At 50.4% G+C, this 27,749-nt stretch overlaps 1 protein-coding gene across 1 annotated transcript in view; it reads right to left on the bottom strand.

The window, feature by feature from the left end:
- The window catches only part of DCLK3 (doublecortin like kinase 3), a 19,887-nt gene extending 720 nt beyond the window's left edge, over positions 1–19,167 (bottom strand). The window contains exons 1-7 of the mRNA XM_027835921.1: positions 18,528–19,167; positions 17,130–17,193; positions 16,984–17,032; positions 16,277–16,292; positions 12,878–14,769; positions 5,288–5,420; positions 1,733–1,900 (exon numbers count right to left, since the gene is read on the bottom strand). Of these exons, the coding sequence (XP_027691722.1) occupies positions 1,733–1,900; positions 5,288–5,420; positions 12,878–14,769; positions 16,277–16,292; positions 16,984–17,032; positions 17,130–17,193; positions 18,528–19,167 (2,962 nt within the window). The remainder of the gene's footprint in view (positions 1–1,732; positions 1,901–5,287; positions 5,421–12,877; positions 14,770–16,276; positions 16,293–16,983; positions 17,033–17,129; positions 17,194–18,527) is intronic.
- Positions 19,168–27,749: the final 8,582 nt, after the last annotated feature.

The raw sequence follows: 27,749 nt of genomic DNA, 5'->3' as shown, positions 1-27,749 counted from the left end.
CTCTCTCCCTCCCTCTCTCTCTCTCTCCCTCTCTCTCTCTCCCTCTCCCTCTCCCCCTCTCTCCCTCTCTCTCCCTCTCTCTCCCTCCCTCTCTCTCTCTCCCTCTCTCTCTCTCTCTCCCTCTCTCTCACGTGCGTACACACACACACGCAAACATACATGCACACACATACGCACAGGCACACGCAGGCATACACATACACACTTCATACATTTGTATACACCATCATACATACTTGCACACACATGCACACATTTACGTGTGTTTGTGCGCGTGTGCGTGTGTGCACGCATGTGCGCGCACACACACTCTGCATCATTTCTCTGCCTGTTCTTTACTTTCTTTCACAGGCTGAGGAAGCAGACATCTCAGTCAGCCAGTTTGGGATAAAACTCCAGTCAGGAAGGGGGACCACACATTAGAGGATCCAGTCTTCTACTCCCCCATCTGACCCTGCCCCCTATGTCTTCCAGAGCCTCCTGTGCCCCCAATCCTGCCCCCATTTGAAAGAAAGACCCTTCCAAATCTTTGATCACCAGACATTTGGGAATTGTAGGCCCAGAGAGGTCAAGCTGGTCCAACCCTCTCATTCTAAAGGTAAAGAAAGTGAGGCCCAGGGACATCCAGTGACCACCCAAAGACACACAGGCACTAAGTGCCCAAAGTGCCCAAAGTGGGAAGCAAGGTGCACATTTCCCCCCTTACAGAGACTGGGGCATCTCTTTTCAAGCCCTAGGATATTTACGCTGCTTTGCTCTGTCTGTGCCCTCCTCAGAGGGCACACCCCCAGCACTACAACCTCCCCCCAATAAGACTTTCCTCCCGGGCAGCTTTGTCCATGTTCTCCCATAGGTCCACCACAGGAGACTCATCCTACCCAGGCTGCATCAGCCTGCCCATCTGTTAGCCTCACTCTTCTTCCAATCACTTGTTTTTTCAGTGATACCCCTCACTTCCTGAGAAGGCATAAGCACCAGAAATGGACTATGGCCAACCTGATGGCCCCCACCATCTCTCCATGGCCCTCAAAGTCACTTGATCGTCAGGGACAACGGTATCACCACAGAAAATTGGGGTCAAAGAGATGGGTTTGGGGCTGAGAAGCAGCACATCCTTCCCATGCTTAGATCTGGGTCCAGCTCATTGCCTCTCTGCAGGGACTGTCCCAGATGGATGGACTGGTAAATTAACTCAGCAGACTAACCCTCCAATTGGGTCAGGCTGGATAAGAGGTCGGCCTCATCCATTTAGCAATTTCCACGTAGATGACTAGGCCTTGTTCCTTAGAGTGATTCTAGGTCACTAAGGAAGCCCAGCAATGTTCTGGGACCTGGGAACCTCCCCCATCCTCAGGACATCCATCCCCTCCTAGATGGCAGCTGGGACAAGCAGAGGTCTCCCAAGCTGCACTTTGCTTGATGTTAATAAGCATAGGTTCTATTATTAGAGACCAAGGGGGGGATACACTTTCTGGAAGCTTCCTGAAGAAGATTCCTCAAGAATCAGCATGAAAATAGATCATTAGGGGAATCAGTTGTGCTCCCCAGGACAGGCTCCTTCTTTGGGAGCCGAAACGCTACTCAGACGGCTTTGGGCCAGCAGGAGACGCTTCGTGGCAATGGGAACACATGGTGCTCAGCTTTGGGGGCCAGGGGACCTTGGAGATGGGACCCCCAGCTCCCTCCCTTGTGCCCTTTCCTAGCCCCCAGAATGGCTGAGTCTCTCACTTACCCTCGGAGATGTTGTCCCAGTAGGGGCTGAGGAAGTCAAAGTGGCCCTGCTGAATGATAGCAAACAGCTCCTCCTGGTCTCTGTCTTGGCTGCGGAAGGGAGGGAAGCCACACAGAAGGATGTAGAGAATCACGCCGGCTGCCCACATGTCCACCTCCAGCCCGTACCCTGGGGAAGAAAGGCCCACAAGGCTGAGATGGCTGTACCGAAGACCAGCATTCATCTTCACTCTGCCACCCCATTTCTCCAGCACCTGCTCTGGCCAGCTGCCTCACTGCCAGCCTCTCCATTCACCCCTCAGCCTCCTGCACTTCTGAAGCTTCTTCTCCAAGGTCACCCCTGGGGAGGTCAAGTTCAAGGCGTTTTCTTCAGCCTCCATCCTCCCTGTCCTCCGCAGGATTGCACAGACAGTGAGGCTTGTTTGATCCTAGAAACACTCTCATCCCCAGGTCACGAGGATGCCACCATTTTCCTCTCTGGCCTCTCCTCTTCCCCCTTAGCTAGTTCCATAGCCTCCTCTGACCTCCTAAAGCCAGCAGGGCTTCATCAAAGACAAGTCAGGCCAGATGAGTCAGGTCAAACAGGACACCTCCTCCCCCTAGAGACAAAGGTGTCAGATACAGTCCATCTAAATGGATCAGACAAAGTTTCTCATCCCTGGACTCTTTCATGAGCCCAATGGAGAGAGGGGATGGATGAGAGTAAAGCTCAGCAAATTCAAGAGTGGATGAAGCAACCAACAGTATTTATTATGCACCTACCATGTGGCAGGAGGGTAGCCAGGTGGCACAGTGGATAAAGTGCCAGACCAGGAGTCAGGAAGGCCTGAGTTCAAATCCAGCCTCAGACACTTACTAGCTATGTGACCCTAGGCAAGTCATTTAATCCTGTTTGCCTCAGTTTTCTCATCTGTAAAATGAGCCAGAGAAGGAATGGCACACCACTCCAACATCTCCGCCAAGAAAACCCTAAATAGCTATGGTCATGAAGAATGAGTCACAACTGAAAAATAACTAACAATAATAAAAGTGCCAGGAGTTGTGCAAGAGAGTAGGGATATAAATAAAGACAAAAGGGAAGCAGTGTAGTCCTGCCCTCAAGGGGCTTACTCTCTAGCCAGAGGAAACAACTCAGACATATACAGAAATATGCAGAATATATACAATAGATACTGTAGCAATAGAATTTTAACAAAAGGGTAAACTGAGGCAGATCTTTGAGAAAGATAATGTTTATTAGCAGGGGCATGCTACCTGTCAATAAATGGGTTCATGGCTTGCCTCCATGAATGCCAAAGACCTGAACAAAAGGCCAGTTCCCCTTTTATAGGTTTTGGGGAGCACAGAACAAAGTGGAGGTGACATCAAGGAACTGAAGACATGACTAGCTACAGAGCTGAGGCACAGGGAACTATGAGATTGGTTGGAAGTTTGGTAATGGGGGGCTCTCCACAGCCCCCCTTTCTTCTTCCGTGAGGCTAAGAAGGGCTCAGTGTTTGAGTTTAGCTGAGAGACAGTGGCCCAGACTTTTGGGCAGCAAACCAGACATCCTTGAAGGATGGGCTGGTGGGGTAAAGATCTCAGGCCCAACTCCCTTTCTTTCCCCAAGATTAGCAAAACTTCTGAAGACAAGAATAGACCAGCGATTAGCAGGAGAGCTGGATTTCTGGAATTAACCCCTTCTGGGCCAGCTGGATTCTGTAAGAAGTTCAGACACAAAGAGTCAGGCAGTTAGAGGACAAAATCAATTACTTATCAACAGGATTAGTGAACAAATGGTACAGATTCAGTCTCAACTTTCTCCATTCCACCCTTTGATTAGTGAGATATAACAGATATCATAGGTATCTCTCATGGATCACTTATATATAATCTACTCTTTTGAGATCCCTAACACAATAACACAATTGTTATCCACAGCAGGGTGTGGGAGTTCAGTGACAAGCCCAAAGCCTTGAAGGAAATGAGGGATTCCTGGCCTGCTGCTAGGAAGGCAGCATGATATGGCTGAGAAGAGGGCATTCGAGTCCAGGGTTTGAATCCTGGTTCTGCCCTTCACCTCCTGGGCGACCTTAGACAAGTCACTTCCCTTCTCTGGAGGAAGTCCCCTCATGTGTAAAATGAGGGGGATTTGATGAGATCACTTCTGAGCTCCTTTCAGATCCGTGTCTGGGATCCTGGAATCCTCTGGTTCTGAGAGGAGGAAATGAGGAGGGAGCATGGAGGACCCAGGCAGGGGGCCAAGATGGGACCTAGGACAGGAAGCATTCCCATGTGGCTGGACGGTAGTAGGTGTGAAGAGGGATGAGTCAGAGAGGCAGCGAGTGGATAGAGCCAGGCAGAGAGTGGTCAGACCTGCGCCTGGCGGACTGGACCCAAAGAATGGATCGATGTGGACTTGAGGGAGGGCTCTAGAGTAGTGTCCTCAGGCTCTGGGCTATTTAGCCCATTACTGGTGCCCCAGTCAGATGTCCAAATGAGAAGCTCAGCACATCTGCAGACAGAGCACAGGTGTGGGCATGGACTGTTTGGGAGGAGGCAGTTGGGAAGCTGTGAGAATCTTCCAGTACCATCAACATGTCCCCTGTTGTCGCCATTCTTACCATCGAGGCATCAGGACTCAGAAACACCTTGACGGGTGAGATCCCGAGTCCTCTCCAGGTCCCTGGTGCCCTCGCTGGTCCACTTTCCCAATTGGGGAACCCGGAGCCAATCGCTGACCCTGGCTTTCTTTCAGCTTCCTCAGTCTGTCTGTCACTGACTCCATCCAACCCACAGGCATTTGTTAAAGCCTCGCTCCCTGCTCACCCCTGCCTTCCCTGGTGGTGGGAGCCATCCCTCCCCTTCTGGCCTGGACTGTGGTCACAAATTTCCTAATCCCTCCTGCCTGCCCCTCGCAGCCAATCTTCCCGCTCAAGGCCCTACCCTGGTCCCCTCCAGCCCACCACAAGTTCAAATTTCTCCCACCAGGCCTTCAAGGCTCTGCATGAATGAAGCAGCCTCATTCCCTACTACTCAAAACACACTCTGCCAGATCCAGCCTGGTCTGCAGTGTCCCTGGACACAGCTGTGCTTATTCTGGTCTCTGGCCCAGCCTTCCCTGCCTCCTCAGCCTCCACAGATCCTACTCACCATACTTGGAAAAGGGAAATAGAGCAGCTCATCCTGATCCCTGAACTAACGAAGGGGGTGGCGAGGCCGGGACAAGGACCTTTCTGCAGGAAAGTCTCCTTCTCCCGTTTAGAGCTGGGCGTGGGTAGTTATCCAGATAAATGGCTCAGCATCTTCAGACACGGCCTCTGGACCCTGGCTCCCCAAACGTCCTCCCCCACCCTGCTCATCCCAGCTCCTACTTGTCCTCAAGCATGTGGCAAGTCCAAGAGCTCGTCCCACCCCCTGCGCCAGCCCAGTCTCCCCATGGCAGGCCTCCTCCAGAGGAGGAGCCGCAGGAGGCAGCCAGGACCCACTGTGGATGGGAAGGGCAGGAAGCCTAAAACCACGGCTCAGGACACGGGCACACTGCCGGAGAGCCTTCCCACAGAGATCTGCTAGTTACCTTTCTCTGAGAGAATTTCTGGGGCCACGTAGGTGGGCGTCCCACACACGGTAAATATGGGCTTGACCACGTGCTTGGCGAGGCCAAAATCAGCCAGCTTCAAGGTGGTGGATTTGTCTGCATTTCGCTGGACCTGTGGCAAAACAAAGTCCCAGGTTCAACTCTCTACTTAATTCTATACCTACTATGTGCAAAACACCAGCCCTCCCACCCTGGACAAGATAGCCTGGAAAGAAGAAAAGAGATTTGTCCAAGATTCTCCCAGGGAACAAACGAATACCCCATCCAGGATTCAAACCAAGGTCTTTGATGCCTCCCTTGCTCCAGACAAGCGAGAACATTTTCTATTTGTGCCCTTTTCTTCACCTAGAACACTCCACCCCTCTATGTCTGCTGGTCTAAATCCTGGTCATCCCTTTGTCCCAGCCCAGTAACCTCTTTGCCAAAGCCTTCTCTGACCCTGCCCACCACATGGGGGTCTAATCCCCATGGGACTCTCTGACCCTCTTAGGCCTTTAGACTTCTAGGGTTGAAGAAGACCTCAAGCCATCCAGGTCATCCCTTCTCTCCTACAGGGAGAATGCCTTCTAGAACATTCCTGACCAACGGTTAGCTGGCCTCTGCTTCACTGAACGCCTCCAGTGATGAGGAACTCACTACTCAGTGAGGCAGCCCCTTCCCTTCTGGGATCACTCTAATCATTAAGACTTTCCTTATGCTGCCTCTCCTAGCTTCCACTCACCATTGCTAGTTCTATCACTGTAATCAAGGAAAAGAAGTCTTCTACCCAACAGCCGGCAACTTTGGTCATCCCTGCCCCCTACGCACGCACGTGCGCACGCACACGCACGTACATGTACACGTGTGGACACACCGCCCTAAGCCAGTGGTTCCCAGTCTGAGGGCCAAGGAGTCTTTAGGTCAATCTATGCCCCCAGAACACTTACACGCATCTTGATTTTCAGTACCAGGAGAGGCTGCTGGGGCTAATGACATACCCATTCACTTGTGAAGTCCAAAATCTTCTAGGGTTGGGGGCAGCTAGGTGGCGCAGTGGAGTCAGGAGGCCTTGAGTTCAAATTTGACCTCAGACCAGACACTTGATACTTACTAGCTGTGTGACCCCGGGCAATTCACTTAACTCCAATTGCCAAAAAAACAAAAACAAAAAAATTAAAAAAAAAAATCCTCTAGGGTCATCCTGCATTTTCTCAATCAACACTGGCTAAGTGGATGACCATCAGAGGAAGGGATGGGTCTAGGTAACTTCTTGACATTAAGAATAGCCTGGGATCTGTGAACCTGGGCCAGATTTCCCCTGGACCTGTGGGCACTTTTCTCTCTGCATGCCTGGTAGAGTGAGTGCCTCTCCAACTAATAGAGGATTGTTGAATGGGATTCAATTTGGATGGAATGAAATTATTCTAATAAGATACACCCTCCTAATTAGATAGGAATTATTCTAATAAAATATAAGGGTGGGAACTGTGAATTGTTTTCATCTCCTCAGGCCTTAGGTACATAGTAGGCACTGGCCACTTAGACATTGCAACCCTAACTTCTGGTCACAAGATGGCAGCAAGTGCCTGCGTTCCCATCTCAACCAGCCCAGAAGATGTGACCTGCTCAGTTCAGTTCAGCTCACTCCGGCTCAGTCCGGCTCAGTCCAGACTGGGAGGCTTGTCCACAATATTCATTTCCATCTTCCCCACAACCCATTCAGTCCTGATCCATCCACTCCAGCCACTAGGGCCCTCCCTCCTACAGCCATTTTCAGCTGGCCAAGCCACCAGTGCCCCGCCCCCAAACCATTGTTGACCTCACCCAGACTTCCCCTCTCTGTTAGTGAGAATAGAAAGTGGCCCTACCCAATGTCTTGTATCTTGTGGGGTCTTATTTTCAGATGCATCTGAGATATTGACTCATTAAAGGGTTAATGACTAAAACCACTGTTTACTAACAAGAAATCAGTGACCAAAATGGTGGGCTCCTCAGCTACCCCATTGTCAGAGTGTCAAGGGGAGAACCTCTGGGGTCTGGGAAATCTCCTCTCAAATAACTCCATGGAAACGTTTGGCTTTTCCAAGGCCAGCCCAGATCCCAGAGTTCAGTTGGTTTTTGAACACCTCCCCCCCATTCAATAGCCATGTTTTAAGTGTTTACTACGTATATCTTGTGAAGCATTATGATGTCACGGATAGATGATGGGCCTTGGAGTCAAGCAGACAAGGCCAGGTAACTGAGCCTTGTAACTATCAAAGCATGACACACTTCTACCAAAATAATGTTGGGAATGCTTTAGCATTCAGGTCAGGAGGAACTGAGGTTGACCAGAGAAGTGGGGAAGAGAGAGCGCAAGAAGGAGGAAGTATTTGTGTGTGTGTGTGTGTGTGTGTGTGTATGGGAGAGACAGACAGACAGACAGACAGAGACAGAAACAGAAACAGGGACAGAGAAACAGGCAGAGAGAAGAGAGACCAAGAGCTGGGTTATAAGACAAAGGGACCCAGGGCTTGGGGTAGATGGGGCCATGACAACTGAAACCAGAGAGAAGGCAGAGATGCTCAGATACTCTTTGCTTCCACTGTGCCAAGGAGAACAAATCTGGGAAAGGGCAGAACAACCTGGGCTAAGATAAGCAAGGAGACAGTAAGAGCACCTGATCCCTGAATAAAATCAAGCCAAACGTTCAAAAAACCAGCTTCATGCTAAAAAGCAGCTGTTCTGGAAAAGATCTAGGGGTCTGAATGGCCCACCAGCTCTGTACAAGTCAGCAGTGGGACGTGAGCACCAAAGAAGCTGATGTCCTCTGAGGCTTCATTAATGCAGAAGGGCAGGCTCCCAGGAATAGAAAGACAGCGGTCCCACTGTGCGCTGCCCTGTCAGATCTCATCTGAGTACTAGGGTCGAGTCTGGGCACTGTGGTTTAAAAAGGACATTGAGGAGCTGAAGAGTGCCCAGGTTCACTGACGATCAGCTAAAGGAATTGAGGGGTATTTAGGCTGGAGAAGAGAAGGCTCAGGGAGGGCCCAAGATCTGTCTTTGGGCTGGGAAGGACTGTCATGCGGAGGGATTGGCCTGTTCTATTTGACCCCAGAGGGCAGAGCTGGGGAAAACTGCCAAAAGGCAGATTGAGGCTTGAGATCAGGAAAGCCTCCCCAGCCACAGACCTGTCCCGAAGTGGTGAGTCCCTCCCCAACCCCCGGGTCTTCAAGCAGAGCCCAGCTGACCACTTGCTGGAGATGTCAGAATGAGAGCTCCTTCCTCGTGTGGGCTGGGGGTCCCCTCCAGCTCGCAAATATCGTGACCCGTGACTGATGAAAACAAACACCTTCATGAAGGTGGGAAGACTCAGGAGCGCCAGCTCTGCCCCTTTTTCAGAAACTCAAGGATGTCAGTGCCCTCCACACCTAAATCCACAAATGTGAGGGGGAAATGGGAATGGCCTAGCAAGAGGAGAGCCCGATGCTGCAGCCAGCCAACAAGCACTTATTAAGCACCTATTGTATGCCGGGCACAGTGCTAAGTGCCACTGCTTATCACCATCGTGCAGTTGTTGTCTAACCAGAGCCCACGATCTCCAACCCACCTCCCCCAGCTCTATTCGCCATAGAATGGGCCCCACAGAAGATTCCAGACATTCTTTCGATGAACACCCTTTCGGTTTGTTTGCCCAGAAGGTCAGCACAGGTGCAGTCCACAAGCACTCCTACTCATTGCTCATGATGGCATGAGCCATCAGAGACGCATGTGAAGAAAGAATAACCGTACAGGGAGTCGGGTCGTTCATCCAGAAGCAGCTCCTTCCCTCTGGTGCCCGTAGGTCTTCAACTGCCCAAGGAGCCCCAGTGGATGCCGCTCCAAGTCTCCTCCTGCTCTGAGTGAGTAGTCCTGATGGTCTCCAAGGCTGGGCACGGCCATTAGCACAAGATGGAGCCTCCACTGTCCAGGAGAGGAGGCTGAATCCCAAGAGCTGCTCGGGGACCTCCAGGAAGGAATGCTAGGCTTGTGCCCAGAAGGTCAGCACACTCCCATCTCTGGACTGGCATCCAGGCCCACCTGCCCAGAGCACTCCAGGCTCACAGACGGAGTCTCTCCTGCTCGTCAGTCAACTCTAAATAGACCCTTGAATGAACACTGTTCCACCGAGCTCTAAATCTGAGCAAGCCTTGTGGAAGGAGGGGCAGCTTCATGCATTCGGCACAGAAAGACCGAGAGACAGGAAGGTGGCCAAGAGCCATGGGGATGAGGCTAACCAGGTGCCAGAGGCCAGCTGACACCCTGCTGCTCGCTGTCAGGGTTACTGGCGGGTGGATTCTATGACTCTGAGAAGCAGCGCGATCAGGGATAAAGGGCTGGTCTCAGAGCCAGCAGGAGCCGGGTTCAAGTCGTGCCTGTGACGCACACTAGATGGGTGAACCTGGACAAGTCACCTAATTCCAGACCAGGGCCGAGAGAAGACAGATAGCTGCCCCGCCCAGCACCTTCTCCAGACCCACTGGGGATAAGTCAGATCTTCACAGACAGAGGAAAGAATTTTCAAATCATTTCAACTACTCACCCACCTCCACATGCCCGGAGGAGGTAAAGAGTTGGTGGGCCTCTGGGTGGTCACGCCACGGAAGCCAAAAGCCCAGCTCTACTACGTCCAAGGCACGGTCTCTGACTGTAAAGATCAAAGGAATGCAAATCTGACTTGACCCCAGAGGTTCTGGTCAGTTCCATGACAGCAGGCTTGTCCGGGTTCTGGATGATGGATGAAGCTTTCCCACTCTCCCAGCCACCGGTCGTGGTCCGAAGCAGGACTGTGTGCTTGCTCCCATGCTTCTTAGCACGGTGTTTTTTCAGCAGTGTTGTCAGATGCCTTCAATGAGGGCAAACATGGCATCAAGGTCAGCTACTGCACTGATGGTAAATTATTTAACTTGAAAAGGCCACAAGCCAAGACCAAAGTGGAGGGAGAATCGGTGCATGGTTTTTTGTTCATGCATGATTGTTCATGCAATGCAGCCTCTGATGCTGATCAATTCTCTGCTGCTTGTACTAATTTTGACCTAACAAATAATACCAACAAAAGAGATTCTTCATCAGCCAGCACCGTGCCATCCATACATGGAACCATCAGTTACAGCAAATGGAGAAATTTTGAATGCTGCGGATGAATTCACTTACCTTGGCAGTATACTTTCCAGGGATGTACACCTGGATAATGAGGTTGATGCATACATCATCAGAGCTAGCTTGGTGTTTGGGAGGCTTCAAAGGAAAGTGTGGGACAGAAGAGGTGTTAGGCTGCCTACCAAACTGAAGGTCTACAGAGCCGTTGTGCTGACCTCATTGTTGGATGCCTGTGAAACCTGGACCGTCTACCAGCGCTATGCCAGAAAATCGAATCATTTCCATTTGAATTGTCTTAGGAAGATTCTGATCACCTGGCAGGAGAAAGTAGCAGACACTGAGGTCCTCTCTCTAGCTGAACTGCCGAGCATTCCAACTCTACTGCAGACAGTGCAACTCTGAAGGACTGACCATGTTGTTCAAATGCCAAAGTTATATTTGCCTAAAAGACTAGAGAACTCACCAAGGCAGACGCTCACATGCTAGTCAGAAAAAGTGATACAAGGACACTCTTTAAGACCTCTCTGAAGAACTTGGGAATTGATTGTGTGATGCGGAAGGCGCTGGCGCAGGACTGCCCAGGATGGTGTGCCCACATCAGAGAAGGCGCTGTGCTCTGTGAGCGAAGCGGAAGTGAAGCCGCTCAAAAGAAAACTGAGATGTGCGTATTTCGAGACATCTCCACCCTAGATGTTCCCACAGACTATGTCTCCGACCTTTGGCATTGGTCTGATCAGCCCATCTGGACACGCTATCACCTGGCCCCAACGTAGTGGCGTCATTTAGGTCCTCTTGGAGCACGCCCAACAACCACCAACCGTCTCTCCACCGTACTAGCTCACCTCCTCCCTTTGGTGAGCTGGGGACAGGGGCGGCAGAGGCTTCTGGTATTATGAAATCATGGTCTGAGAAGATGATCAACAGGAGAGACCTGGCCAGAGAAAAGGGTCAGGCTCCTGGAATTTCCAGGCAAATACTTGCCCAAAAGGTGACCAGGCGAGGGGTCTGGAGTGGATAGAAATAAGAACACATGGTTGATGGCTCCGTTTGCTTTGTTTATTTCCCCCTCTTGGCTCCAGAGAGAAGCAGAAGGGGGCAGTAGATGGACTTGGAATCGGGAATTCAGCAAAGTGAGCAGAACCAGGAGAACATTGTACACAGTAACAGCCACGTTGTGCGATGACTAATGTGGATAGACTTGGCCCTTCTCAGCAATGCAAGGATCTAAGACACCTCCAAAGGTCTCATGATGAAAAATGCTATCCACATGCAGAGAAAGAACTATGGAGTTTGAATGCAGATCAAAGCATCCTATTTGCAATTTTTTCCCTTCTGTTTTCTTTTGTTTCCTCTTTCTTGTGGTTCCTCCTATTGGTTCTAATTCTTCCTTACAACAATCACTAATGTGAAAATATGTTTAACAGGAATCTGTATGTATAGCCTATATCAAATTGCGTGCCTTCTTGGGAAGGGGGGGAAGGAAGGGGAGAAAATTTAAAACTCAAAAGCTTATGGAAGGGGTTGTTGATAAATCAAAATAAATTAACAAGCTGTTGTGAACTATGTAACAGAGGGAAAGAAATTCATGGTAAATAGGTAAGGGTCCAATGTAGAGGATGATTGACATACTTCCCTATAGATGACCTAAGGACCCAGAAATAGATGACAATCCAGAAATGCATTGGTTTGAGGGGGCTCTGCAGCACAGGCCATGACCTGGCAAGCCATCAGTGGGCCTTGGGGGTGACTGCATTGGTGGTAGGGCTTCTAGAGTTTCCAGTCCACAGTTCACAAAGGGGTTGTACAACTGGTCAGAAGGAGAAATTACAGGAGATCCTTTGCTGGCAGGACGCCGTGACATTGCCCATACACAGTTTTTGGTCTCAGTCCCAGGGTAAAAAGGAGCCCTGGCCCTTAAGGCTGCAGGGAGTGGCGACCCCGGTCACAGTTCCAGGGCAGAGAAGAGTGCTTTTGGTCATTCATTGGAAAGCAGGGGGACTGGAAAGAAAACCATTGAATTAATAAATAAAACTAGGAGCTGATTTTATGAAAAAAAATCAATAAAATAGATAAATCATTGATTAAAAAAAAGAATCAGGAACTCAAGTTTAGACGCTCCCTCGACTACTAACAAACCGAGGTATCATGAATAAGTCATTTCCCCTCTTGAGCCTAAGCTTCCTTATCTGTATGATGGGGTGCCTCGCAGGGATTCTGGAATGACCAAATAAGGTAATGAGGGTAAAGCACCATTGGAAACACCATCTCCTATTGTTACAAGGAAGGGCCCCATGGAGGGGGGGATAAATGAGACATGGTAGTGACTTCCCCCCATCCAAGGAAAATTAAAAACATAAACAAAACATTTTCCCCTCCCAAAGCCTCATCCCAGGGGCCATGTGCCCCTATAGCCTCCTGCCCAGTAGCCACACACACACCTCAGCCCCACCCCTCCCCCAGCTCTAGACTCACCAGGAGGTTTTCCGGCTTGAGGTCTCGGTGGACAATCTTCTGGTCATGCATGTGCACCAATGCCTCGCACAGGTCTGTGATCATGCATGCAGCCTCGTGCTCACTGAACTTCACGTTTTCAACAATGGCATCAAAGAGGTCCCCGCCGCGGACGTACTCCAGGATCAGGTAGATTTCCGTGGCGGTCTCATAGACCTCGTGCAGTTTCACGATGTTGGGATGAGAGAGGCTGCGGATGATGAAGATCTCACTGTCCACGATGTCCTCCTTGCCCTTCAGTTTGGACTTGTCGATGATTTTCATAGCGTAATCCTGTTGGCTGTGCAGGTGCCTGCACTCCTTGACCACTGCGAAATTCCCGTCCCCGATGACCTTGCCAACCTGGTAATGCGCTTCCACATCAGACTTGCTGATGTCGGCCAGTCTCGGCTTCTTACCCGCCGCTCGGCCCGGCTTGGGCTCCTCCACGGGCATCTTCGCCTCCTTGTCTGCCCTGCTCAGGGCCCTCTCCCCACGAGGCGTCCACCTGCCCCCTGGCAGGCAGCCCTTCTTTTCCCTCTCTTCCTTCTCCACGTCAGTGCTTCTTGGGGGCCTCTCCGCAGAGGCCTGGCACTCGCGCAGCAGCCAGCCATTCCGTCTGGCTCTGGAGATGCTCCTGGGGTCTCTCTTTGGCTCTCTGGGCCCACCCTCGGGGTTGGGCTGAGCTTCCACTGCTTCCCTCTTGACTCTGGCTGCTGCTGGTGCTGGTGCGGGAGCTGGCTCGGGATGCTCGTGGACTTCCAAGCCCCTTCTCTCTTTCTTCTCCGTGACTTTGTTGGGTCTTTCCAGCTCCAGGCTGGGTGTCCTTGGGCTGTTCCTCCAGCTCTCACCCTTCCACCGGACTTCCTCCCCAGCTGGGGAAGCCCCCCGCAGTGGTCCCCTGCAGCTCTTCATTCTCACCATCCTTTCTGGGTTATACCTGGAGCCTTTCGCCAGGTCCAGCTCGCTGCTGCCCAGAGAGAGCTCTGCCAGCTTCCGCCGCTGCTGCGTGCTCCAGAGGGCCCTCTCTTGTTTACACTTCTCACACCTGGTGATCTCCCCAGAGCTCTTCTCCACCTGACTGTCCCGGTGCTTCTCTCCATTGGAATGGACCTCCTCCTGTCCAGCCTTCCTGTCTGGCTTTCCATGCTTCTCAGGGACCCACTTCTTCTGGGTCTGAAGCCTCTCCTCAGGGCCCAGCTGGATCTGAGATTTCCCTTCAGGTTTAGTGCCCACCTTGGGGAGGGAGGCCTGGCTCCGGCTCTTGGTGACCTCTGCTTCCCCTAGGTGCTGCTCGGCCTTCAAGGCCTTGCTGTAAAGCCTACTCTTCAGCCGTGGCGATGGCGCCCAGCCATGCTGAGCTAGTGTGAGGGCTCGGGGCTTTCCAGTACTCAGTTCTTCCATGGCCGCCTGAATGCTCTTCAGCGTCAACGGCTCTCTTCCCGTAGCAATGAAGGCATCTCCTTCCCGGAAGAAGTCTGACACGCTCTTGACTTCCTTGCCTTTCAGGCTGTACAGTTTTCTCACTCGGTCATTCTTCCAGCGAGGGAAGCCCAAGGCTTCCGAGATGTCTGCCACCAGCTGCTCCAAGGTCTGCACTGATCTCCTGTTCAGCAGCAGGGTGATCTTCCTGAGGGGGTGTCCCCCTGGCTTCACCACAGTCACTACACGAGGCTTCATGGAACTGTTCTCCGCATGGACAGGATGGAAGCCACTCTGGGGGCTGAACACGGGGCACATAGACCTCTGGGCCCCCACGGCTGGTTTTCCACAGTGGCCCCCACGACCAATGGACACACATGAGCCCTGCAGCCGTCTCTCCGTCATTCTTGAGCTCAAGTACTTTAAAGAATGGTCAAGGCCCCCTCGGTGTCCTGAAACAAAGAAGAGGAAAATTGATTGTTATCCAAGGCTTATTCCAAAAAAAATTCTTGTTTTCAATGGCAAGGGGAAACCTCTTCTGTTCCTGTGCTCTGTGTGGCAGCAGCATTTTGGAAGTCTAAGACTTTAGGGGCAGCTGTGAGGGGGAAGAAGGGTTGGCATTAAAGTCAAATTCCCAGGTTCCTAAAACCCCCAACTTGTACCACCAAGGAGAAGAGTCCAGAGCCAACTCAGCCTCCTTGGCCTCTCCCAGATTGAGGTTCTTCTGGTCCTCACATAGGAGATCTAGACAGGCTTCATCTTCACACCTGTAAGAACATCACTGACTATGGGAGCCTGGTCAGCATGCCTGAAGACCCTACCCACCAATGGCCACATGTGGGCCCACTCTGGAGCTGAGTATTACCCAACCCCACAGTCAGCAGCCTGTGAGACAGAAACACTGAAAGACCCCCTCTTTTGACTCCCCATGCAGAGTTCCAAGGAGACCCCTGACCTGAGCTTCACGGACTCTTCACTGGAATGGAGCTGGACCACCAGCGTCACCACCATTGTTGTGAGTCATCATCATTGTTGTCATCATCATTAACATCTTCACCATCATCATTGCTAGCATTGATATAGCACTTTGGGGTTTGCAGAGCCCTTTATAAATACTATCTGGTGGACATGGTCTGCATCTTAAACATTCTAAAATGATTTCCAGTGGTTTTTTTTTAGTTATATAAATATAGGTATTTGGAAGGAGGAAAAACTACTACAGAAAAACTAGAATAAAAGAGATGCCCCATCAGTTGGGGAATGGCTGAACAAAGAGTGGCTGAGATGAACATAACAGGTTGAACCATCATAATCAACCAATATGAGGAATTCAGGGAAACATGGGGAGCCCATGGCTGCCAAGGCAGAGGATCAGAGACTTTGGGAAATTTTTCCGGTTGAGAAAGAATCCTCGGCTGGCCAGTTAGCCGACATTTTGAAGGGAGCTGGATGGCTGGCAGGTTCTGAAAAGAACTCAGTGTATCTTGTGGTTAAAGTGGTTTTGAAGCGAGAGACTGACTCAAGTTTGGAGAAGGCAGACACAGGAGGTAGAGAGGGGAGACCCAGGCAGAGAAGCACAAGCACCAGCAAGCTCATGGCGGGTGAGGACAGTGGTGGGAGGAGTGGCAGCAGTAATGGTCATAGCGATGATGGCGATGACTATTGTAACAATAACAGTCAAATGGCACTTCAAGGTTTGCAAAGAGCTTTCCAAATAGCAGATCATTTGATCTTCACAACCACCCTAGAGGTGGGTAGCACACACACCCTACTCCCCACTCAAACTCCAGGATCAAATGCAAATACAAAATCTCATTTGGGGTTCCTCCATACAACCTTCTGCATTACACTCCTGGTCAAAGTCTCTTAATGTCTTTTAGATTTAGAAAACCTCCCAGAGGTTTGCTTTCAGCTAGTGTATGATTCCTCTTGTCAAAAAATTAAATCCAGCAGTCTCACCCATGGTGCTATCTACCTGAAGAGGGGTAGACAGTCGTTTAAGACTTTCAGTCACTAGCTCAGCTTCTTCTCTTTCCTCAGAGCAGGGAGGTGGCTCTGGCATGATCCCCATCCTCACTGAAATGTTCTTCTGGGCTTCTTTATTACTAGATACTAACAATAAATATAAGGCCATTGGTAACGGTTTTGCCTAAATTTGCCTAAAATTTCACCATCTACTGGAAGTCTCCTCTAGCCCCCCTTCATTCTAGTGCCGCTCCTCTGTTGATTATGTCCTATTCGTCCTGTATAGAGCTTGCTTCATCTGTGTTTGTTCGCATGTTATCTCCCCCACTAGACAGTAAGCCCCTTGAGGGCACAGAGTATCTTTTCCCTCTTTTTGTATCCCCAGCGCTTAGCACAGGGCCCGGCTCATTGTAGGTACTTAATAAATATTTATTAATTGATTGACCTAAGCTTATAGGTGGTGCAGTTGAAATCAAAAGGAGGGAAACAAACTATTTTCAATGCTGCTTCATTGTGGGCACTGGGCCAATCAAGGGGAATTTCTGGAAGGCTGGCAATCTTTGAGAATGCTGCAGTGCTCATACTGCCTAGACCACTTTTGAACCCAGTGAACAGAGAAACATTTCAAGGAGATGAACCAGTAGCAGAGGGAGGAGTGAGGGACAGTGTGTTTGTCCTGTTCATAGCCTGGTATCGCACACCTGCACCTCACAGGTGTCTCCAAACTCGTGCAGAGTGGAGAGGACGGGACTGAAAGGACAGCAGGCGCAGTATCATCAGGGATGGAAGCAGTAACAGCTCCATGCAGCTCTGATGAATTCTCCTAGACACTCCGGGTCCTCGGGACCTGACAGAGAAACCTCTTCTCCTCTCGGTGGAGTGAGGACTGCATATGGAAGGCAGATACCTGGCTGCAGGGGTGGAGTTGGTGTGGGAGGGCTGTGCTTCAACCTAGTTTGGGGTGTGATTTGGTCTGATGTTGGGGGAAGGGACAGGGAAAGGGGAAGTGGCCATAGTGTCAAAACAGACGACGCAAGCTGTGGCTGTGACCCCAACACCAGCCATGCTCAGATGAGTGACAAGACACACCCAGCCAGCATGGTCGGGGGAATGGTTGACTATGAGAACTCTTAAAATTCATCTGGTCCGACACAGAGGCCCTGAAAAAGAAAGGAAGGCACTTGTTCAAGGTCATCCATCTGGAAAATGGCAGAGCCCTGGCTGGGCCCCAAGGATCCCAGACTCCAGGTCCCCGGGCCACTCCTAGAACAGCCCCATCTATTCCTGGTTAGGTAGGAGCTGCTGAGAGGACGTATCCGTGCAGATGCCGGCACCTACTCAAGGCGATGATGCAGTAACCAAGGCAGAAGACAAGACTGCCTGTGCAAGTGACTCCCAGAGACGCGACGCCCCAGAAAGCCCATTCCTGGCCATTCCAGTTCACTGTCTGCTGTCTCCTGGCTGGCAGCGAGGCTCAGGGTCTGTGCGCCCACCTGACGGTCATCAACCCTGTGTCACGTCACTGCTGCCAAGGCTTTGGGTTCACACCAGGCAGTCACGACGAGTTCTGGGCCCGGCTCAGGGAGCATGGAGCAACGAGGCTTAGCTGTTCATTTACTAGAAAGAGAGAGGACACATTCTCCATTCGCAGGGAAATAGTAAAAAGTGACTTAGACGAAGGATTTTTCAGAGTTTCCAATGAATGATGGATTCAGGAGTGAGTGCAGTGAGGCGCGGATGTTTGCATGTTTGGGACGTGGTCAATGTGGAAATCCATTTTACTCAACTGCACCTATTTGTCATGAGGGGTTTGTTTCTCTATTTTTTTCTCTTGGGGCAGAGCAGGTCAGAAGGCATGAAAATAGATTTCTTTTCACTGAAAAAAAAATTGAATTTTTTAAAATTTCACCAAAGTTTAACCTAAGAGTTACTACAACATGCCTCATTGTGTTCACAGGACTCCACAGACGTGTCAAGAGCTTTAATAAAGCAGAAGCCAGGAGAAAAAGACCAGGATACATTTCTGTAGAGTTTTAAGGTTTGCAAAGTCCTTTACAAATATGATCTTGTTCAATCCTCACGCAACCCTGTGATATAGGCGCCATTATTACCCCATTGGACAGATAAGGAAACTGAAGCTGGCATTATCGTCATCCCCATTTCATAGATGAGCAAACTGAGGCTTAGAGCAATTGCATGACTTGCCCACAGCCACACTGGCATTAAAGATCAGGGACACACTCACACCGAAACATCTTCTGACTCCAGTCGGGCACCCTCTCCATTATACCCCACTCACTCCCTGACAGAGAAGGCTCATTTCTGGGAGCGCTCTGTTGCCATACACACATCAGAGACCATCCGTGTATCTTTCTCTTCCCAGATGGAGTTTCAAGATGGCACACTCCTCTTCCCCTGCTCATGCTAGCTGTCACAGGGCCATCTGAATAACCCCTCCCCGTCAGCTCCCCCAAGCATTCACTGGCTTGAAGGAACGTTTGGGAATAAACTCTGGGGCTCTCCAAATTATCCCTGAGACCCCCGGGAGGACTTGCCATGAGCAGAGAGACCTCTGGCCAGGCTCTGGGGGAACGAGGACACCAGACTGTGAATGGTGCCCTATGATCCGTCCGGTTGTCAAGCACAGAGAACCAGAGGAAAACCAAGAGGACATGCTCGCTGGGCAAATGCATGTGTAAGGCCCAAGTTCTGAGGAAAATAGAGTGGCACAAGAGAGGGTTGGAAGGGAAGGCCTCCCGCTCCCCAGCATCTGGGCTTTGGCTCAGAGCTGGCATGATATCAGCACCCTGAAACAAGGCTAAGAAAGGCCAAACGTGGGAGAAGTCCTTACTCTTCTGCCTGCGGGCTGCTTCAGAGACAGTCATGGGGACACTGGCTGGGAGCTGGGGTCAGCGGCAGAAGACATTCTGCATCCCCTGTGGGAGCCAGACTCTGAGCAGCTATGGGAAGGAAGGAGCCCACTGGGAGCTGTCTCTGGAAAATGGTCGCTTGTTGGTGGAAACCAGTATTTCCCACGAACTCTGACAAGGCTCCATTGCTTTTCTCTGGCCCATAAACCTTATTCTCTTGGTCAACATTTACTAATCACAAGCCTGCGAGGGGAAGGGGTGACCAGTCACTGGATGATGTCATAAAGTCCCATGATTTTCTGGGCGGGAGCAACGCAGCGAAGGAAGCTCCCGGAACCTTCCTGGGATGGGCCCAGCACAAGAGAACTGGACTGGGCGTCAGGTAACCTTTGCTCCAATCTGGCTCTGCCTCTGACTGGCTCTGGGAGTCTCTCGGGGCTTCTGTTTCCTCTTCTGTAAAATGGGCCGGCCCATCTCTGACACCCCCTTTCAGCTCCCAGTATTGGGTGCTCAAATCCTCAGCACCAGGTCAGCACCTCTGACTAAAGTCAGGCTTAGTCAGACACCTCACAACCATCTTTGGGGCAGAGGCAAAAACCCAGCTGGGTGTAAGACTCTCAACAAATGCATCAGCTCCCGCAGCTCTGGACCTTTTCTGTTCAAAGGGACACGTGGGAGAGGGGCACAGAAGAGACCACACGCCCAGGATCCTCCAGTGGGGCGGCTGCTATTGCACACTGCGGGGTGTGGAGCCAGCAAAGCACCTGCTTGCTGGGCTGAAGCAGCAGGGAACCCTGAGGAGGAGATGGGAGACAGCAGTACCAGATGAGCCCAACCCCAGCTCCCCTCAGACCCCGATGCAGACAGGCCAGGGCACCGGCGCTCAGTGCCCTCGACCATTGCCCCAGGAAGCTGCCCCGGGGAGATGCAGCCACAGCCCACATAAGACAGTCAAAGGAAGTTCCTGCATCGTCAAATGATTCAGCAACAGAAATGGATAGAATTCTATCAGTGGAAATAGCAAGAAAGAAGGAGTCTGATCACATGCTTTGCTGCTGGCCCTTCTCTGTTTGACTTGCAGTCGAAACCTCCCATTAGATTGGGAGCTCCTCTAAATCGGGGACAATTCTACTTTCTGGTTACATCCCCAGCACTTAGCCCAGTGTTTTGGTCATTGTAAGGGCTTGATAAATGCCTGGTTGGTTCAGTCAGTCAATCACAAATACAGGCTACCCTCCCAAAACAAGATCTCTTTTTAAAGGAACACACCTATGTGTCCATGTGTAACGGCAGTCCCAAGCCCATTGGTGTGGGATGCTGTCCTCACTGGGGAGATGAATGCCCTGCCCTGGGTGAGGGGTGCAGAAGAGAAAACAGAGCTCTTCTATTTTCTTAAGACCTTTTTTTCCAGCTCCAGAGTCTTCCCTGAGCTCTCAAGCTCAAATCACTTTAGGGTCTGCAGTCACTCCGGGGGCTTCTGGCTTCTGCCTTCAAGTAGGAAAATTGTCGAGACTAACCCCGCCTCAGGGCCCTGAAGGAAAAGTCTCTGTGAAGAAACCAAGAGGAGAGGAGCTGGTCCTGTCCCCAGCTTGCTATTCTGGAGACTTCCAGGACCTTCCCCTTGGGGGGATCCAGGACCGAGGCAGCAGCGTCTTCACTCTGTATTGTCTGGTACAGTCCTTTTCTGCTTTGTGTTTGTCTATTGACTGCAATAAATGGGTTTCTTTGCTGTCTGCTATGTGTGCATTCATTGCAGAATACACTCCCGCTTCCCGGCTTTCCTGCCTCCTTTTCATCCATCAGGCCGTTTCCCCCTTTAGATTATAAACTCCTTGAGTTCAGAGACTGTCTTCCTCCCATTAATTGTATCCCCCACACTTAGCACAATGCCCAGCACATAGTAGGTGTTTAATAAATGATTATTGGATTGGATTGGAACTGGTATTCAGAGGGAAAGGAGTCAAGCTATGGATATAAAACTTGGGGTCCTCCTACTTTCCCCCAATAATGAAACATCAATCAGAAATTAGCTTGAATCTGAAAACCACAGCCCACACACCAATAAGATTTTAGGGAGCAGATAGATAGAATTCTAGCCCAGTGCCCCCTCCCTCTGAGGAGAGCAGGGTGGTGGCCTCTGGCCCCTGCCCTCCTGCTTCCCTTCCTGGAAGGAATGAAAGCCTCATTTAGAGAAAGGTATGGGGAGAACAGGCAAGAGCTGCTCAGTCTGCCCCCCCAGGAGCGGCACAATGACATCCCCATGCTATAAGCACAGGACAGCTCTCGCCACATGGGGGCCCTCGAGGCAGCATGGCATGATGGACAGGGAGCTGGCCTTGGACCCAAGAGGACCTGGGTTCAAATCCTGCCTCTGACACATCCTAGCTTGGGCAAGTCTCTCAACCCCTCAGTGCTCTGGCACTTGGCTCTAAGGCTCTCAATTGTAGAGAAAGCATCAGCTTCCATTGGCCTCCATTGGCTTCCATTGGCAGAGACTTTCCTCCCCCATGAGTTTCCTAAACTGGTGAAGTCACAGCCCCAGTTCCTGTCTTATACACATATATATGTGCAAATGTCTATGTATTTATACACTGTAGAAATGTCATTTATAGGTCACATGACATATATAGGTACTAGCCAGAATAATTGGGGAAGGAGAGATAGTCAAGCAAATGACCAGAGCAACAAAGGATTATTCTCATTTTACAGAGAAGGAAACAGACAGAGAGGCTGGGCAAGAGTCCCACTTAGGGAGTGTTGGAGCAGAGCCTCAAACCTCCCATCTCTGACACCAATCCTACCCTACCCACTCTCCTACCTTACACTGAACCTCCCGTGGCTGTGTGAGTACTAATCATGTAAACATAACTTTGACGTTCAATCGTAACAAGTTATGGGCAACACTGAAGGCATTTCTTTTACATCCAAAAAAGAGATGTAGGAAGACGTAACTGTCTCTGGATCTCATGGAGCTCACTGGGCAAATCAGGGGTGTTATTGTCTGCCATTATCAATTCAGCCTTGCCCCAACATTCTCACTGCTTTGGACAAAGGGGATACTGTCATCATGGTTCTAGGAATTAATGAGTGAATGAATGCATGCATGCGTGAATGAGAAGTACTTATTAAGCCCTGACTATGTGCCAAGCCCTGTGCTGAGTACTGGGAGCACAAATAAAAAAGTGAGATGGTCCCTACTCTCACAGAGTTTAGACAGCCCATGTAGCGAAGAGGTGGCCAAGGAAAGGCATCATGAGGATGAGAGAGTCAATTAACACAGTTTCCAAAGGCAGAGATAATGGTGAATGATTACAGTTCCCAGAACTGGAGATGGAAAGGAAGGAGGCAAGGAGAGGGGCAGGAGGGACAGTGGCTGGGGTGAAGTTGAGGCAGCACAGTCCCAGGGAGTGCCTCAACCATGGTCCAGCTCCTCCCAAGCATGGCCAAGCCAAGCCTTCTCTCACTGGGATCTATCTATTTGGTGGTTTATTTTTTCTTTTTCCCCATCCTTTTCTCTAGTAGAATCTTCTTATATGAGGAGGTGGGGTGGGCAGAACTCTCATAATATACTTTCTGCTTTGTCAATGATCCTTCTGTCCTGTCACAATATCCTCCAATCCATATTTCTCTCTCCTACCAGCGTTCTCTCCCTAATGTATATGTCTGACTGTGTCTTGCTTGCATTAACCACTGTTTACCAAACAGAATAAAAACTCTTTCACTTAACATTCAGGCCTCCCACAATCTGGTGTCAACCAGGCTCATTGCAGAGTATACCCCTTGACCCACTTTATCTTCCCACCAAAAGAGACCATTTCTGGTTCCAGCCCCTTTGCCCTTACACCTACTGGCCCCAATATGGACATGATCCTTTCACCTAGCTAAATAAATTATGCAACCAGAAATAATTCATAAAAATGGATTGTTTGGTTACAACAATTCATGAAGCCACCTATGAAGTCAAGGAGGGCACTAAGGTACCAATGCATGTCAGGACATGGGGCTCTGCCCCCTGTGAGCAGGAACCTCATGAAGACTCAAAGTTCACTGGGACCTAACCTTGGGCCCTTCTGCACTGGGCTCCAGGAGCCAAGTGGAAGAGGTCTCTCCACAGCACTCTGCCAGCAGCCTAGGAGGGGCCAGAGGACAAAGAGAAGGGGACTGGGGCAGAAGATGAGAAATGGGTTATGAGTCATAGCTGGAGGAGGAAAGGCCTGCCTTCCCAGTTCATCCTTGAAGCACAGTGCAGGTTGAGCCCTTCCTAACCATTACTAAAGATGTTCAGACTTTCCCCTTGACCCTGTCCATCAGGTAAGAGGGTCCCCTTAGCTTCCTGGGCTCTAAACTCTATGTGAACCATCAACCACTGAACACTGTCCTTGAAGGTAAGCCACTCATTCCCCTTCTGAGCATCTCTCACACAGTGACCAGCCCTGGGCACAAGAGCTGGGCACAAAAAAGTTGTTAAATGCACGAACAGGTCTTCAAGTTGGGACATGACGCATGAGGAAATGGCCTGAGCACCCATCTCTAACAGCCACAAATAACTAAAGGGCTGCTCCCTGCTGGCCACCCTCCCAGGCCCCCTAAATAGACTGAACTAATCAGGAGGAAACTGAGCACGACCCACTCATCTGGAGTAATGTTCGTGCCCAAGGCATCTGGGGCATAGCTGCGCCTTGAGAAGGGGCCCCTGTTGGCCGCCCTCTGTGACTGAGAAAGCTGTCTCTGAAAAAACAGGCTGCATCTTGCTGGTATTCCTACAAGCCATTCTTGTAATAGAGGCAAAGGTCTTCAAGGGACCAAGATAAGGGCATGGAGCCATAGACTCTCAGAGTGACAGAAGAACTCAGAGACCATCCAGTCCAGCAGATCCCATGGCATCCTGGTGTGTGCTTGAATACTTGGAGTGATGGGACCTTCTGAGGCAGTGTATCCAGTCTCCTAACTGCACCTCAGCAATTCCTACCTTGACAAAACGTAAGGAAGCCTTGACAAAATGACAGTAAATCGAGTAGGACTTTTGGAATGGGTGGATGGATATGAAGAAAGCTGAGGGAGTTGGTTAGGGAGGCAGCAACCGCGGTCACAACATCACCCCTGCATGGGATAGCCGAGGGGCGCACACAACCTCATCTGGTCCGCTCTGAAACAGACGCAGCCGGGATTCCACAGAAGGCATTTCCCGCTGCCTTTGGGTGATGCGGTGGGAAAAGGCCGACAGAGAATTTCTGTGATGACAGATGGATTGGCAGGAGCTGGGATCCGACTTAAAAAAACCAGGCTCCCAGACATTTTTCAGCTGGATACTAGAGTGCTTTGCTCCATCTTACTGAGAGAAAACCAATGTTAAAACAGCTACAGAAAATGAGCCAATGCAGAGAAGCAGAGAGCCCTTCACTCAGAGTCAGGACGACCTGGGGTCAAGCCCTACCACTGACACTGGCTTTAGGAGCGAGGATAAATCACTGGGCCTCGGTTTCCTCACGACACGCCCCCCCGCAAAGGATTGTTGAGAAAAGCTCTGCAAACCTCAAAGCACCATCTCAATGTGAGGTTTTATTTATGTAATCACTTTTTGTGTATTTGGAAAGTACGGACTAAACAAAATTGAAATTAGTCTTCAGAAATATTATAATGAGCTGGCATCTCTATCACACTTTAAGGCTGGCAAAGCACTCACAACAACCCTGAGAGGGAGTCACTATGATCATCCCCTCTTTACAAATGAGGAAATTGAGGCTGAGAGCTCAAGTGACATTACCTGAGTCACACAGCTAGTAAGCGTCTGCGGCAGGATTCCAACTCAGGTCCAGCACTCTATCCACAGTGCCAGCTAGCATCTGGGAGAAGCTGAGGATGCCAAGAAGGTGATAACAGAGGCCAGATGGCATTGTGGGGAGACAGCAGCCTTGTAATGAGGAAGGACTCTTGCCTGGGTGTCAGTTCACCTCTAACACAGCATGGGCAAGTCACATTGCATCTCACTGCCTCGACCACTCCAAAATGCTCTAAGATGCAGAGAAAGGGCCGATCAGGCTTGGTGGGGAGAGCTTCTTCACTGGAAAATGGGCACAACAGCCTCTACCTCACAGGTTGCTTGAGGATCAAGGGAGTCCATGGATGTGTTATGAAGTACTCTGAGCTCTAAATAAACACGAACTATTGAGATTGTCACTGAGGTCACTTTCCCAGTGGCTCGCCTCTCCTTTCAGGTCCTGTGACATCAGGTCCCTGGGGAGCAGATGCTTATTTGTCTTATCTTTGAGCTTTGTGTCCCCAGGTCAGATATTCCCATGATCCCTCTAGGCACCCTCCCCCTGAGGGCTTAGAGGTTCCTAGCAATGAGTGCTTCTTTCTCTTCTCTGACTGATGGATGGATTTTTCAAAATCTCCATTGCTTCCTGGCTGTCCTGTGCTGCATTTTCAGTCCCCAGGGGCTGATGCATTTAAAGACTTAATTTACTGTTTCAGCCACTCGGGCACCACTGTGGATTTCATGTCCTGCCTCATTTATTAACAGCTGCATTTTGGAAAGAGTATATTTAAACTGCTTTTTTCATCATCCAGGCTTTCTATCACTCTGCTCCCACCCACCCGTCTTGTCTTTTCTCCCCCAATTTCTTACTCCCTTCCTCTGCACTAGTCATGCACACCTCCCATCTGCTAATTCTCTCTTTCCCCACTTCCTGTTCTGGGCCATCTTATTTTTCCCAGGACCCTCGAGAGCTTCCCACCCATAAATGCCAAATTAATCATCCTAAAACACAGGTCTGACCATGTCACTCCCCTTATGAGACCAACCCATTGCTTCCACCCTGCTGTTGGCATTTACAATCCAGCTTCCACTTACCCTCCCAGACACCCTTCATCCACTTTACCTTGCAATCAAACTAACCCACTAGCTGATCTCCAATTCAACCTTCCATCTCCCATCTCCTATCTCAGTGCCTTCGCACTGGCTGTCCCCCATACCCAGCAGGCTGCCCCTCCTCATTGCCCCCCATGGAACTTCTTGCTTCCTTCAAGTCTCCAATCACATGCCCCTTCCTACCAGAAATCTTTCCTGCTCACTCTAGAAGCTAGGGCTCTGGGCCTTCTCAAATCACCTTGTGTTTACCGATTTGCGGACCTGTTGTTTCCACCTGCAGAATGTAAGCTGCTTGAAGGCAGAGCCAGGGGTTTTTTCCTGTCTTTGTATCCCCAGAACCTCTCATGGTGCCTTGTCCAAAGGAGGAACTTCCTAATACTTTTCTGCTGCATTTGGACACCTCCCCACCCTGCTCCCTCCTTCCTCCTCGTTCACTCCCATGCTCTTCACACGATTCCCAGAGAACCGTTCATGTTCTTCCTCCTGTGTCTTGTGTGTTGTTCATCCTAATTAGAAGGTGGGCCAATGAGCCTGCCAGGTGCCATTTCTGATTCAGTGTGTTTGGTAAAGGAGGAGTGTCCCAAAAGATATTCTAGGGGTCTAGGTGGGCCACAGTCTGGCTTCTCATACATATTTGCAAATTGATGACTTCAGTGCTACTTTTTTCAAATGTGAATGTTTTAATGGCAGTGTTTAACCAAAAGCAGGTGTTTCCCAAGACCACCTGCCTCCTTTCTTTCCACTTAACTCAAGTGAGCTGGTTGGTGTCTCACTGGATGATGGGGACAGAGGGAGCAGGAATGCATGGGTTTCAGCAGCTGCAGTCTCCCTGTACATTTCTCAGTAGCTTTAAGGATGTAAGCTCAGCAGGCCTGGCCATTCATGCTCTTTTCCCATCTGTCTTCCTCCCATGTCACTTCAGAGCTGACTTCTGTGGGACCTCGATGAACTCCCTTTCCCTCCCCAGCATCATTTCCTTTGGCATAGACCACATCAGGACGTCCTTTGGGAATCCTGTCCAGCTCTGCTTGGCATGTAGATGTTTGCATATTCCCTCCCAGCACTCCCCGTCTCACCAGGCTGCCTACCTCCCTAAAGGGGCAGCTTAAGGGAGTCCCAATCCTCAACACCAAGACTCATTCCACTAGGTCATGGAATCCCAGCCCCCAGTGCCCTCTCTCCTGTCCAGGTGAGTCTCTGGCACAGCCAGGGGGTTGGAAAGAGGCTTCTCATGGAGTGTTTCCTCTCTAGGGCCCTTGGAGTCTGCATCTATATCTGAGTTTACTGGCAAAACCCTTCCCAGATACACAATTGCCAGTATCCCTCACAAATCTCTGCTTGGCTTGTGTTTTTACAGAACATTAAGGTTTGCAAAGTGTCTCCCCTGTGAGACAGTAGTAAAACATTCTCATCACCTCCATATTAAATATGAGGAGGCAGAGGCCAGGATCCTGACCATAGTGGGTGGGACCACATCTCTCCAGAGCTCCCTTGTTGAATCTAGGCGCTACATTTAGCAAGTACACTGTTAAGTTGGATGTTTCTAGAGGAAGGTAACCATAATGGGGAGAGGACTGGAGAGGTTATGTGAGGAAGAACAGTATGATGTCCAGGTAGAAAGGGGTGCAGGAAGGAATCCTGGATTGAGGGTCAGAGGACCTGGATTCCAATCTCAGCCCTACTACTGACCACCCATATGACTACATGTGTCACTCAACCACCTTGC

Source organism: Vombatus ursinus, unplaced genomic scaffold (genome assembly GCF_900497805.2).
Source record: "Vombatus ursinus unplaced genomic scaffold, bare-nosed wombat genome assembly UNPS02014817.1, whole genome shotgun sequence".
NCBI lineage: Eukaryota > Metazoa > Chordata > Mammalia > Diprotodontia > Vombatidae > Vombatus > Vombatus ursinus.
Note: the sequence above shows the minus strand (reverse complement) of the source record. Positions and strands in the feature narration are given on the sequence as shown.